General features: G+C 36.2%; 1 protein-coding gene across 8 annotated transcripts in view; it reads left to right on the top strand.

Moving 5' to 3' along the window:
- Positions 1 to 15,595, top strand: part of Scmh1 (Scm polycomb group protein homolog 1) — a 167,104-nt gene that overhangs the window by 23,516 nt on the left and 127,993 nt on the right. For 5 of the 8 annotated variants that reach the window (XM_076564961.1, XM_076564960.1, XM_076564956.1 and 2 more), the window contains exons 2-3: positions 7,545 to 7,625; positions 13,060 to 13,189. Coding sequence is in view for 3 of the 8 variants with exons in the window: in XM_076564956.1 (XP_076421071.1) it covers positions 13,177 to 13,189 (13 nt within the window). In the remaining 5 variants the exon portion in view is untranslated. The remainder of the gene's footprint in view (positions 1 to 7,544; positions 7,626 to 13,059; positions 13,190 to 15,595) is intronic. The other 3 variants (XM_076564958.1, XM_076564963.1, XM_076564964.1) reach the window with 1 other exon arrangement.

Here is a 15,595-nt window from a genome sequence, read left to right on the forward strand (position 1 = left end):
GGACTGTCATTTCAATTTATTTTATTTGCATCGAGCACATTAATAAATTGCCACAGTGGTAATATGAAAGTAATGGACCTTCTAGATGCCAGCTGGGGTACAAGAGTGGCTAACAGGGACCTTCAGGGCAACTGCCATTGTTGTGCACAACTTAGTTAGAAGGTTTGAGGTTTCTGTTTTATTCCCTTTGAAACACATACTTTGCAAAATCCAAATACTGTTTTAGTACTGTGTGCTTTCTAGCTTAGTAGTAGTGTATTTTAAATTTTATTTTAAAAATTTAACATTTGTGTGTGTGTGTGACAGAGAGACAGAGAGAGAGAGAGAAAGAGAAAGAGAGAGAATTATAATATGATTTAAATGTTCTAAGTTTGAACCCGATATGAATATAGTATAGAAGAGGAATTGTTTACCAAGGGGGAAAAGTCAGGAAGGCTGAAAGAGAGAGGTTTCACTGATTTTTCAGTTAAATTGTAAAGGATAAGTTGTAAGTTAGCAAGTTGAGTTCAGTCTTTAGCAGATGAGTCAAAGTGTTGTGAATCTTTTAGAACAGCTTGGAGGAAGGAAGAAAAGAGATGAGCTGGGGAAGTATCCTGAAGCAAAACTTTAAGTTTGATGTGTACTAATATACAAATAACTAATACAAATGAGAGTCAGATGACTGAAAATTATAAGAGATTTTAAAACTGGCTGATACATTTATATAGTTGGGTTTTGTAATGTATTTATTATTCTCATTATTTAAAGTGCCTCTCCAAGAATAGCTGAGATAGTAACTTTGTTGGACAGCTTTCACAAAGAACGACAAAAGGGCTGGAGAAATGGCTCAGCCATTAAAGTTGGGCTCACAACCAAAGCATCAAAAAGTAAACGATGAAGGTGATTTAAGAGTTCATGGTTTTACATCTAAGTTTGTATTTTGATCTCTAGCTTGGTCAGGCTGAATATTGATATTAAAATAGTTTGGTTAAGTTATCTGAGCCTCCACATAATGAAAGACATAGTAACAAGAGAAAAGCATTTATTTAACTTCTATAAGTTTTATTATTATTATTATTATTATTATTATTATTATTATTATTATTTTGGCTTTTTGAGACAGGGTTTCTCTGTGTAGCTTTGCACCTTTCCTGGAACTGCTTTGTAGCCCAGGCTGGCCTCGAACTCACAGAGATCTGCCTGGCTCTGCCTCCCGAGTGCTGGGATTAAAGGCATACGCCGCCACCACCCGGCCTAACTTCTATAAGTTTTATGATGACATCTGGGCCTTTGTAAGGAAATGATACATAACAGTTTGTGTATTTTTATGCCAGGTTTAGTAAAGTAATCAGAGAGAAATAAAATTGAACAAAAGGGGTGTGGTATAATGGTCATAACCTAGAGGCTTCAGCAACTAGGCCCAGACAGTCTGTTCAGATTTGCCCTGGCATCTCTACCTTTGGTCACTTAACCTCTGGTATAGGAGGAACCTTTTGCTGTGAGAGTGTTAAGACTTGTGTTGAGGGAAAGTGGGAAACCTTTCTCAGGTTATGACCAGCTCAGAGAAGGAGATGGAAAGATGAGAGTGGCTTCTGCTGCGTTCTCTCGTTCTTTCAGCTTAAAATATTTTTGGAGCTGGGTGGTGGTGGTGCTCACCTTTAATCCCAGAACTTGGGAGGCAGAGGCAGGCAAATCTCTGAGTTCAAGGCCAGTCTGTGCTACAGAGCAAGTTCTAGGATGGCCAATGGTACACAGAGAAACCCTGTTTTTATCATTGATGTTTTGTTTTGTTTTGTTAGGGAGGGGAGTCCTGTGTACTGAAATGATTGTACTTTCTGTAGAGCACTTTTAGCTGGTCTTTTTAGGACGTCACATTTAGAAGAGGCGTTTTAAATTCTAGTCTTTATCTTCTCCCCCTTTAAAGAACTTTAAAGATTAATAAAATCAGTACTGTACAATTTGGACCTCATAGCCTCATGACCAACTCTGCAGCTAGAACTTCTGTGCAGAGTGAGGTGCTAGCATGGAGTTTGAAATCTTAGTTCTTTGCATCCTCTCTCTCAGGAAAATTAGACCTTTTATTGTATCCAAGTAATAAACAGGTTTGGTTTGGTTTTTCTGTGTTTGTTTAGAGACACTCAGCTCTAAATGGTTTTCTCCAAAAATCTGTTTGTGTTTTATATTACAAAAATTCTTCAAAGTTTCTGGTTCTTTGGTGACACTTCCTTATTTCCAGTGCTAAGCAGCTGTGTAATATATTTTTACAATCTTTCATCATTTCAATGCATGGCTTTTAAATGACTTTTAATCAGTTAGGTTTTTTTTTTTTTGCCTTGTGTCGTGTAGATTTCCTTAATAAGCTTTGAAAACTATTCAGAAGTTCTTATAAAGGTGAATTATAATCATGATGATTGTATTACTCAATTCCTTCCATCATGAAGGTACCTTTAAATAATGATCCTATTAAGTTTCAGTGATTTGCAGGTAGATATTATTCAGCTTATTTTTGTTTAATTTTAGGAGGTTTTCATTACTTATTTTTCTCTTAGAAATCTACTCATGGGTTCTAATTACAACCCTTCCAAGTAAAATATTTTAAGAATTCAAGTGTGATTACTGTGTTCTTTCTTATTCTATTTTTTAAAAATTGCGCTATTTTTCTCAGTTATTGGCATAATTTCATTTAATTCATAAATACTGTGTCCTCTGTGCTAAGCATATTCCAGGTGTTGAGAGCTAGGGCTGAATAAATAATAAAGACAAGGCCGTGTTAGGTGAGACAAATAAATAGATGTAGAAAATATTTAATGGTGCTAATTACTATGCAGATAACTAAAGACTAACATAGTAGAGGTTTGAGTGACAACTTTTGAATGAGAAATGAGAGGTTTCTCTGAGGGCTCACATTTAGACAGATCTGGAAAAGTAAAAGGTAGCCAAGTTAGTGAACAGACGGATGAAATAGTCAGGGAATGCAGGGAAGACGCTTATGGCTAGAGCTTAGAGTGAATATGAGAGCTAGGGGATGGGTAGAAGAGAGGTAGCGCAGGGCCAGATCACGTGGTACTTTGTAGACCGTGGGAAGGTACTTGCAGCCTTTGAAAGATTTTAAATGAGAATTGCTGTGGGATGTCCTGTATGCTGTAAGCCCAACATTCTCTCGGGATCAAATTGGTACTGCCAGGAGCAATTGTGTCTCATGTCAACAGAATTCTAAGTTATTTAAATGCCATATTCTCCAGGTCCATGAAATGTTTGGAGATTACCTGTCCATCCGACCTATGTATCTGTAAATCTGGATAACCTAACTAGCACAATTATAGAGATGACAAGCATAGGTGACTATAAATCTGAAAGTCTGATCTACCTAAATTACCTAAGGACTAAGGCTTCATGTAAACAAGGTAAACAGTCTGTAAGCAAATGTACGGTAAAAGGACGATGACTTCAAAATTGTGACAATACATAAAATATCTTTAACAGAGGTAGGAATGTATAGTGCAGTTCTGCAGTATGACAATAATCCTAAATATATATCAATATACAAAATATCCTAAACAGAGGTAGAACATAATATAGTATGACAGATATAAATTTACATTTGTATCAATATACAAAATATTTCAAATAAGAGTAGAAATATATGTATGTTACAACAGAGAATGATATAGTCAAATTTACTTTAATATATAATCAAGCTAAGATTATAAAATGGTCAATACTGAGAACTTCTAACTAAAGCATATACAAAAGATTACATTCTCTGCTAAGTAAAATGAAGTATTCTAGTTTTCTTTAAAAAACAACAACAACAACAACAACAAAAAAGCAAACATTACAGGTAAGAAATTTGGCCAGATTCTATTGCTTGTGTGTAAATGCACCATTAACTAAAGGTGTTAACTTGAACGAATTTTCAGACCTCTTTTTGCAATGGCCTCCTCATTACTCCAGTGAAAATAATAGCATTTGTCTTATAGAATAGGGAGAGTTGAACATTTTCATACATGTGAAATGTTTAGAGAAAGTTTGGCACATGATATGCACTTAATAGATGTCTGTTATTAGTGTTTATCCTTTCAAGCTTTTGTCCCATAAGCAGTGCAGTTGGGTGTGACTTGAACTACTGTTTTTTAAACTTAATATAACTTTAAATCAGGAGCTAGTCTTCATTTAAGTTTTTGGAAAAATTTAAGTATGTTTTGAACAACTTGAGTATGTGAGATGCTTCTTCAACTATAAACTTAAAAACCTGAAACATAGCCGGGCGGTGGTGGCACACGCCTTTAATCCCAGCACTCGGGAGGCAGAGCCAGGCAGATCTCTGTGAGTTCGAGGCCAGCCTGGGCTACAGAGCAGTTCCAGGAAAGGTGCAAAGCTACACAGAGAAACCCTGTCTCGAAAAAACAAAAAAACAAAACAAAACAAAAAATCCTGAAACACATACAGATCATGATTTTCTGATGAAAACTTCTCATTTAAATGGATATGAATTACATATCCACATGCTAGGTTTTGAAGACTTAATATGAAAAAATACATTTTTATTAATTTTATGTTTGCTTAAAATATTTACTTATTTTTATGTGTACGTGTGTGTGCCTATATGAGTTTGTATGTGCATCATGTGTGTGGAGGTGCCCACAGAAGTCAGAAGAGGGTGTCAGGTTCTCTGGAACTGGAATTACAGGTGGTTGTGAGCTACCATATGGTTCTGGGAGCCAAATTCAGGTCCTCTGCAAGAGTAGTAAGTGCTCTGAACCACTGAGCCATCTTTCCAGCCCCATTTTGGTCCTTGCAGTGTCATATTTAAAAAACACTGACAAGTTAAATGTAATAAGGACTTTTCCCTTATGTTTTCTCCTAACAGTTTTATAGTTTTAATGCTTAATGATTTGAGTGGTGTGCGTGTGTGTGTGTGTGTGTGTGTGTGTGTGTGTGTGTGTGTGAGAGAGAGAGAGAGAGAGAGAGAGAGAGAGAGAAGTTCAGTTTCACTATATGGCATGTAGATATCTAGTTTCCCCACTGTTGTTTTTAAAAGAGTGCCTTTTTGCCATTAAAAGGTTTTGTCAAAAATCTATTAGTCATGTCGGGGTTTATCTCTGAGATTTTTTTCTTCCATGTATCTGTGTGTTTGACTTTATGCTAATACTACACTGGTTTTGATGCTTATAGCTTTCCTGATGACTGCTTTTTGGAATCAGGAAGTTTAAACTTCTAACCTTGTTCTTCTCTTTTTTAATATTCTTTGAACTGCTTGGGATTCTTTAAGATTTCATGTGCATTAAAAATAAATACATATTTATTCTTTGAGAATTTCATATGTGCATATTCATCATTCACTCCTTTCCTCCACTATATACATTTTGGAGACGGGTGTCTGTGTTTGTTTATATCTGTGCCAGTGTGTGTGAAGGCCAGAGGTGGACAATGAGTGTCTTTCTCAATTGCTTTTCATCTTGTTTTTTGAGACAGGTTCTCTCACTGAACCTGGAGCTCAACAACTGAGGTAGACTGTCTGGCTAGCAAGCCTCAGAAATCCTCTAGTCTCTGGCTTCTCAGCATTGGGATTACAGACACATGCCATTACAGTACCTGGCTTTTTATGTGGGTTCTAGGGTTTGAACTCAGATTTTCATATGTGTATGACAATCACTTTACTGAACTATCTCTCTAGCACTTCCATGTAAATTTTAAAACCGTTTTCCCTATTTTTATAAAAGGAAAAAAATGATGTTTTGATAGGAATTACGTTTTGACTCTATACGCCTTTGGATAGTATCATAATTCTAACAATACTAGTCTTAGAATTTATGAACATGGGTTACCTTTTTATTGATTGATTTTATTTATTGCCTTTAATATATTTTGGGAGTGTGATAATTTTTAGTATATAAGTCTTTCTTTGATTAAAAAAATTCCTATGTATTTTTTCATATTATTTTAATCTCCTTTTCAGATTGTCCATCATTTATATCCTACAACTATGCTTAGTTTATTAGCTCTAGCAATGTGTGTGTGTGTATGTGTGTGTGTGTGTGTGTATACACTTATTAAGGTTTTCTGTATAAGAGACTCTGTTAGCTGCAGAGATTATTTTGTTCAATAATTTTGTTCAAGATTTCTTTCAAGTCTGGATGCCTTTAATTACTTTTTCATACCTAATTGATCTGGATAGCACTTCAGCACAGTCAGCCACTTATTGTGGGCTCCACATATGAGGACTATATATCTGTTGCAGCCAGCTTGCCATAGATTACAATTTTTCTTAAACCACACCTGTACTGATGTGATATATATTCCCTTACTATTCCCTAAGTAGTATAAAGTAACAACTATTTGCATCACATTCATATGCAATTTAATATTATATAGGTGGTTAAAGTAATCTAGAAATGGTTTATGGAAGATGTCTTGTTCCTTATTTTAAGGAAAAAGTTTTCAGTCCTATTGTTTATACTATTAACAATGAGTTTTTCATTTAAAATGTTTATTGTGTTAAGTACATTCATGGTTTGTTGAGTGTTTTATTATAAAAGTATTGATTTTTGTTAAATGTATTTTAACATCAATTGAAATTTCCAAGTTGTTGTCTTTTAAAAACATTTTTCTGCTGGGCAGTGGTGCATACTCCTTTAATCTCAGCACCCAGGAGGCAGAGCCAGGCAGATCTTTGTGAGTTCGAGGCCAGCCTGGTCTACAGAGCGAGATCCAGGACAGGCACCAAAACTACATGGAGAAACCCTGTCTTGGGGGGGGGGGGAATTCTATTTATGACATACATTGCATTGATGTGTTTTCATATGGTGAACCATCTTTGCATTCTGGAAATAATTTTTTTCCTGATACTTGTATGTAATAGTCCTCAGACCCTGTTGCTGAATTTTGTTTACTAGTGTTTTGTTGATGAATTTTGCATTCATAGTTATATGAGCTGTTGCCTGTTTTTTTTCTTTTGTTAAAATATCAGAACACAACCATGCCCATTAATTTCTGTGCATCCTGTGACTTCTTTCTTACTACAACAAAAGAGCTGAACTGTTTCAGCAGATACTATACAGCTAATCAAAATGAAAATATTACTAACATTTAAAAATATTTTTAAAATGTATTTTATGTATATCCATATAGATCATACTATGTAACATTTTACAGGACAGCTTTGTCACTGTCTCAACTCATTCTACTCTGCCCAAGAATGCTTCTGCTTCCCATATGGATTTCGGCATATATGCATTGTTAAATTGAACAGTTTTTAGGATTGGCATTTTTTAACCATAAATAAAGTAGCATCCTAGTTTTCTTGTCATTGCCGTGGACAGACCTATAGCTTTACTCACAGAGTCTGTTTTGTTTTTAACAGAATTGGTGTTTAGAGTCCATAAAACTAAGGGAAAAATCCTAGAAACTGGAATCCTAACCAAATTGTTGTTCTTGGGAAGGTCTGTCTGGATACCCAGTCTAATGACTTCCTGTGATTAGAAACCTGATTTCACCACAAGTCTCTTTTGATCTACATTAGTTCACTTTTCTACTTGTCTCTCTATATATGTTTTTGTTTTCAGATTCCTCACAACTTTCTAAGGAAGAATGATTTCCTATTTGGTATAGCTGATGGTGCTGTGCAATACCAGATCCTTGAAAAGGTCAGAGTCTCTAGACATAGTATGAATATAGACTTATCCTCTGTTTAGCTATGTATGAATGTTTTGTGTTATAAAAACAGACTAAATTAAAAAATCCCCTTCTTGCCAGCTCATTCTGTAGCTTTAACAAATCCTATGAGCCAACTACATAGTTATTTATAGTTTATAAAGTACTTTCCACCTAACTATCTCCTGTAGTCCTCACAATAATTTCATAAAGTGAATAATACTTGTTAATCTTGTTTTATGACAATGATGGATTAAGAGACTTTCTCAGAATCTTACAATTCTTAGTTGCAGGGCTTAATCTCAGATACTTTTGCCTCTAAATCTTACCATTCCCAATACATTACAAATAATAGTCAACATGATTAAGTGAATATTTTTCCAGCTTTATGGACATTGGGAAAAGTACATGTAAAGTTTATAAAAAGCGTTAGAACTCCTTGTAGTTGTAAAATATCATCAACAAATCAGATATGGACATAAAATGCCTATCAGATATAAAAAAAAAATAACACAGTCTATGGGATGATGCTGAAATCTACCATAAATAGCATACCACCATTTTAGTATCTTTTGCAAATTAATTTGATGGTGTCTCCAGGATACACTTCATTTCTTAATGAAAATTATATTTACACTTCTCTCTTCAGTACTATGCATACTATGTAGAGCAAAGTAGGCTGCAGTTTCCACTATTTCTTCTTTTTTTTAACTACTTACCAAGTTATATTGTGGTAGATAAAGGGTAAATAATTGAGCTGGGTCCTGATGCTGTTATTCCTGAGACTCAGTGTGATAAACCTTAATGGACCTATGACAAAGTGTGTGAAGTGCCAGTAAATGAGATGAATAAGCAGGAAGCAAAGATGCTGCTGCCTCCGCAACTGCTTCTGTAGCCTCTGTGTCTGCAGCTCCACTGGTGCTGTTGTTTCTGCCTCTGTGTCACACTTCAGTAAGCTATTTGAGGGACTTGATATGTGTGTGTGCATGTTTAACATGCATAAGTAAATGTAAACACATGTTCTCAACATCCCCCAAAACTGATTTCAAGTTGAAACTCTTTAGTCAAAAATACATTTAAGTACACCAGGCCTACCAAACATATAGTTTAACCTAGCCTACTTTAGATATGCAGAGAACACTTTACATTTAACCAACAGTTGGACAAAGTCATCTAACATAAAACCTAAATTGCAATAAAGTTGAATACCTCTTGTTATTTGTTGAATGCTATACTGCAAGTGAAAAACAGAATGATTGCATTGGGTACTGTGGTGGTTTGAATGAGAATGGCCCCCATAGGATCGTATGCTTGATACTTGTTCTCAGTTGGTGGAACTGTTTGGAAAGGATTCAGAGGTGTGGCCTTGTTAGAGGAATTATGTCACTGGGGGATGGCTTTGAAGGTCTCTCTGCCTCCTGGTTGTATCTTAAGATAGCAGCTTTCAGCTACTGCTTCAGTGCCATGCTTGAATGCCTGCTACTGTATTCCTCACCATGATGGTTATGAACTCTGACTCTCTGAAACTATAAGCTCCAAATATTCTTCCTTGTATAACTTTGGCCATGATGTTTAATCATGATAACAGAAAAGTAACCAATACATGTACCCTTTGCACCATTGTAAAGTTGAAAAATCTTAAGTCAAACCACAGTAAATCACAGATCATCTGTACACATATATGTACAAAAACTTCAAGTTGTAAACTATTGCATAAGTTAAAACCAGGACTTAGATTTGGAATATCACCTTTGGAAAGGACTTTAAAGGCTACAAGTTCAGCGGGCTGCCGTGGCGCACACCTTTAATCCCAGCACTCGGGAGGCAGAGGCAGGTGGATCTCTGTGAGTTTGAGGCCAGCCCAGTCTACAGAGAGAGATCCAGGACAGGCACCAAAACTACACAGAGAAACCCTGTCTTGAAAAAACAAACAAAACAAAAAGGTTACAAGTTCAATCCCCGTCTTCTTTCTAATTATTTAAAATTTTCACCAGGAGATTATCTTGCTTCTGCTTTTGAACCCTCTGTAATGGCAAATTCATCCTTTTCTTTATAGTGAACTTATCTTTTTTTTAGATGCCTTTGACTGCCAAAATATCTAAGTAATGTGCTTACACCTTCCTACCTGTTACTTTCACTCTGTAGTTGGCAGTTTTCCTCCTGAAGTGATATGAACAAAAAGAGCAAACCTCACTACTCCTCTACATAAGAGGCCTCCAGATATTTACAAATGGGTCATCTCTTTCTCCCAACTCTTTTCCTTCTAACTTTCCATGGTTTCACACCCTGAGCTGGAGAGATGGCTGAGTGCTTAAGAGCACAGGCTGCTTTTCAAGAGGACCCAGATTCTATTCCCAGCACCCACATGGTGGCTCACAGCCATCTGTAACTCCAGTTTCAGAAGATCCAGTGCCATCTTCTGGCCTCTACAGGTACCATGCACACATGTAGTACAGACACATTGTAGGCAAAGCATCCATACACACACACACACACACACACACACACACACACACACACACACCACACCACACACACACACACACACACACACACACACACACACACACACATTTTTTTTTTAAAAAAGCTTTCTCTCCTTGTTGTTTTGAAATGAGACTATGTACCTGTAGCACATTCAGAGTTATAGATCTAATTTGAGCATAAGGACCTATCTCTGTTGTATTCTGACCGACACAAAGTAGAGCATACAGGACTGTCTTCTTTATTCTAAGTACTAATAAGACTGAACATGGTGATACTCTAAATCTCAGATACTTCAGAAGATTGCATATTTGAAGCTTGTGTAAACTACATATTGAGACTTCATCTCAACAAACAGAAAGCCAAGTACTAACCAGGTTGGTGATGGTAATTGTGGAACATTATTTATTTCATGACATCAGGTCTACATTTGTCTTCCTGAAAGTATGACATGGTAATAAGGGAACCACTAAGCTTCTGTTCAAGAAGCATTAGCCAGAATTCTAAAGAGTATCAGCTTCTTCTTTGTTATGGCTCACTTATGGAAGCTGTTAAAAAAAGTAAGCTTTGTATATGTTGAAGTCTATTTAGGCCCATTGATAGGGCAAAGGAGTTTATGTCCTCTCAGCATTTCCATGAGCTAGCTGGCTTTGCTTGTTGAAGAAAATGTTGATGTTCTCTGGGAGTCTTCTCTTAGTATGCACACACAGAGATACATGATTTGTTATAAAGCAAGTGGGGGAGATATGCTTCCTCTTGTTTTTCACATCTGCTATGTAGAGGAAACAGGATTGGTTGGTTTGCTGTCCTTCCTTCTGGAGCATCATCCCGGAGGAATATTAATCTCACTCTTGTCTCCAAATGAAATATATAAATTAAGAGGCCCTGGAGACAGAGAATCAACTGAGAGGCACTAAGAATACCAGCTAATGGAAGTAGCTCATCAATTGTGCATCCTGCACCAGTTCCTTGACTGTGGTGTTTTCTTTCCAACTTTTACATCTTGAGCTCTGTAAATACTTGCATGGAATTATGCTTTATCCAAAACCAAGGGGGTTGTCTTTTCTTAGTAGGTTTTCAAAAGTATGCTTGATGCATCTTTGTTTTCCAGGTTCATTTTCTAAGGGAATGTCCCTTCTTTCCTAGTCCTTTGGACTGCTTCCTTCCTCACCTCTTTACATTTGTATATACATTCAAACTTGTTGTTTCTTTTGTATTTTCCAAGCTTTATGAATGTTTGAAACATGGTACCTATGAGCATTCTACATTTAACCTAGCTTTACCTTTAAAATAATTTCACTATGCCGATCTTAATCAATATCCAGATTGAGTTATCTCACCATGTGTAAGCATGTTAGAAGCATTTGAGGGTTTCCTTCCTTCATTTTTGTTGGGGTAGGACAGCACAGAGATGGAAAGTACTATAGTTAAACATAGTTGGGGGGGGATGCTGGAGATATGGCTCAGTGATCAAAAGCACTTGCTAGTTTTGCAGAGGAACTGCTTTCGATCCCAGTACCTATATCAGATAGTTCACAACTACCTGTAACTCTAGTTCCAGAGGACCCAACACCTTCTTCTGACCTCCGCAGGTACCCATGCACATGTTGATAAACTATGCACACACACAAAAAAAAAATCAATAAAAATAAGATGATTCTGTGGTTAAGAACACGTACTATTTATTTTTAGAAAGAGCCCAAGTTTGCTTCCCAGCATTCATGTTGGGTGGCTCAGACCTGCCTGTGACTCCAGCTCCAGAGAATCTGATGTTTCTGGACTCTGCAGGAATCTACACATAACCTACATGCATACACATAATTGGAAATAAATCTTTAATAAATAAACAAATGGCCTAAATATCACTTCTTACACTAAGGAGATTTTTTTTAAAAATAAAAATAAATAAAACAAAAATAAGGTTTTGATTTTTTGTTTTTTTTAAAAGAATATTGTTTGGGTTCAAATTCTGATCTTTCTAATGAAAGGAAGTTAATTGACCTTTCTTGGTATTACTTCCTTAGTAGTAAAAGGAGATAATATTATTAATATGATGAATATTCAGCAAGATAGTATCAGTAAAATACTTAATATATTAACTGGCATATGGTGAACACTTTACTGAAAGCTATATAATGTTAAGAATTAATAGTACTATATGTTACAGTTTACAGCTGATTTTTATAATATCATATGCTGAATTTGCCCAAGCTTTCCTGGCTTCAGAAGTGGTCAAGGTGATGTTTTATAGCATTTAGAAAGAATGCTTCCAAAGTCCTGTTGATATTTCACATATCTTTCTCTTAAAATTTTCCAGAAATACATGCAAGTATAGTGGAACATGCATATGATCCTAGCACTTGGGAGCCTAAAAAAAGTGGATTGTGAGTTCAAGACAAGCCTGAGCTACATTTCAAGTTTGAGGCTATATAATGAAATCTTGTCTCAGAAAAACAAAACAAAAAACTTTTCAAAAAATACCAAAGGCTTTTTATTCTATATATCTGCAATGTCCAATACAATGGACACTAACCCCTATCAGTGTGATTTCATTTTAAAGTAATTTCCCCTTACAAAACCTATATCTAAATATATTCAAATTATGGGGATAAGGTTTTAAAATATGTATGGTAGAGTTTATTTCATAATCCATATTAATAGGTTTTTGTGACTTTTGGCTTTTCTGGCTTTATTTGGTTAGTTGGAAACTGTTTTTATTCAATATTTGCATAGGAACAAATATAGAAAACATTTGTATTTATTTCTATGAGTATAAAGACCAGTTGTACTTGTGGTACTTGTTGTAAGGTACCTTCCAAATCTAAGATAGCAAAAATATGTATTGAAATGCATTGCTTTTCCTAATAGTGTAGCCCAGTGTTAGTACTTAAAGATCTCACCATAGGATTTTAATTGTCTTCTCTCCACACCCTTTCTTTACAGATGGAGAAATTAATATACAGAGAAGCTGACTTGTCAAAGGTCAGAGCAAGGTTTAGGTGGATCCAGGAATAAGTCCCAAGCCTCTTCTCTCCTTGCTTAGTGTTTAGTCCATTGACTATGCAGCCTAGTGGTAAGTATTCATTTATGCATCCTAGCAGGAGGTAGAATTAAGGAGACCTAACAAATAGTGAAATTAAGAAATTCCTTGTTACTAACTAAATTTATTATCTTTTTACATTTAATTTATTTTTTAAATTTGGTGTATGTAGGTGGAAGTTTCTCTCCCACCTGCCTATTCCCAAATACCCAGCAGCTGCTTCCCAAATAATTGACTCAGAGGCTTAATATTACTTATAAATGTTTGACCAATAGTTCAGGCCCATTACTTACACTTATACTTAATTCTTATCTATGTTTAGCCATGTGTCTTGGTACCTTTTCTGGCTTTCTCTGTTTGGTTTGGCTTTTTGAGATAGGGTTTTTCTGTGTTGTCTCAGCTGGTGACTCCTTGACTCTGTCCTCCTTCTTCCCAGCATTCTCAGTTTGGATTTCCTGCCTAACTTCCTGCTCAGCTACCAGCCAATCAGTGTTTTATTAAACCAATTTGAGTGACAAATCTTTACAGTGTGCAAGTGGATTATTTCACTGCAGGGGTATGCATCTGCATGTGGGTTTGTGAGTGCAGGCGCCTATGGGAGTCAGGGCATTGGATGCCCTGAAGCTGGAGTTACAGGAGGTATAGCCACCTGACATGGGTGTTGGGAACCAAAGTCTTGTCTTCTACAAGAGCAGTATGTGCTTTTTATGGCTAAGCCACCTCTCTAGTCTCCCTTTCCTTTTTCTTTATACCCATAATGCCATTTTTTTTTGTTATTAACATGAATTTTCCAAATTTTGCTTCTTAAAAAGCTAAAACTATTTCTCTGTTTGGCCAGACTAAAGATTATTAAGAATGAAAAGAAAAACCTAAACTGTAATTAATTTCTTGTCTGTGTGACCACATTGCTAAGTTTTTTCTTTTGTTTTTATTTTTGTTGTTGTTGTTGTGGTTTTTGGTTTTTGTTTGTTTGTTTGTTTGTTTTGTTTTTTAAGACAAGGTTTCACTTTGTAGCCCAGGCTGGCCTGGCACTCTCTCCCTTTTCTAGACCAAAAAGTAGATACCATGTTATTTTTTGAGTTCTCATTATCTAGCACAAGACTGGGACTTATGTAGTCAGTGAATTTTTAATTTAAGCATTAATGAGTAGAATTTCAATAAGGAAATAGCAGACAGTTTAGAGAGTTATTTTGAAAATAGTAAGTTGGAAATTGAATTTAAATATCAAATTGAATGGCATAGAATATTAAGGATTCACTGCTCTTTATTCATTTCATTGACTCAGATGTATGAGATATTATAGAGGATATGGCATGATCTGTGCTGATTAGTAGTTCATAATTAGGATATAAACATGTTCTTAGACACAAATTTGTACAAAAAAATATATCCATCACTACTTTGTCAATGCCCAAAATGTTCTTTGGGTCTTTTGTTTGTTGTTGGTTTGGTTTGGTTTGGCTTTTTTTTTTTTTTTTTTGGTTTTTCGAGACAGGGTTTCTCTGTGTAGCTTTGCGCCTTTCCTGGAACTCGCTTTGGAGACCAGGCTGGCCTGGAACTCACAGAGATCTTCCTGCCTCTGCCTCCCGAGTGCTGGGATTAAAGGCGTGCACCACCACCACCACCACCCGGCTGGTTTGGCTTTTTGAGATAGGATTTTTCAAAAATCATAGAAATTTTCTTGCCTCTGCCTCCCAAGTGTTCTTAATGAAAGAAAATCCCAAAGTTTACTAGGATCTTAGTAGTTTACCTAGTTACATCCCTTGTCTAACCCATAGATTCCTTTTCAGCTTGGAAATATTTCCCTCTCTTTGGTAATAAGTGCTCACCCAGTCTTTCTACTTGCTCATTTTTAAGATATGAATAACCACAGGGCAAATCTCATAACCTAAAAGTTTCTGACATGTACCTCCTTGTAATGAATATTCTTTAAGATGCCTCAAATTATTTGAGCTGGCTTTTGGGAAGCTATTCCCATACTGGGTTGCCTTGTATAGCATTAATACAAAGGGAGAAGCTAAGTCCTACCTCAACTTGATATGCCATGGTTTGTTGACACCCACGGTAGGCCTGCCTCTTTCTGAACAGAAACAGAGGAGGAGTGGATGGGAGTGGTGAAGGGAGGTGGGAGGGAGGGAGAAAGGAGAGAAGGGAGGGGAATCTGGTTGGGATATAAAATAAATTTTAAAAAATTAATTTTAAAAAGATGCCTCAAATAAGAGTTTGGAAAGATGGCTCAGCAGTTAAGAGCACTTGCTGCTCTTCCAAAGGACTGCAGTTTGAATCCCAAACCCATGTCATGTGACTCACATCCACCTGTAACTCCAGATCCAGGGGATCTGATGCTCTCTTTTGACCTCCATAGGGACCCACATACAAATGTGTACAGATAACACACACACACACACACACACACACACACACACACACACACACACT

This window comes from Peromyscus maniculatus, chromosome 2 (assembly GCF_049852395.1).
Source record: "Peromyscus maniculatus bairdii isolate BWxNUB_F1_BW_parent chromosome 2, HU_Pman_BW_mat_3.1, whole genome shotgun sequence".
In the NCBI taxonomy this organism is placed as follows: Eukaryota; Metazoa; Chordata; class Mammalia; order Rodentia; family Cricetidae; genus Peromyscus; species Peromyscus maniculatus.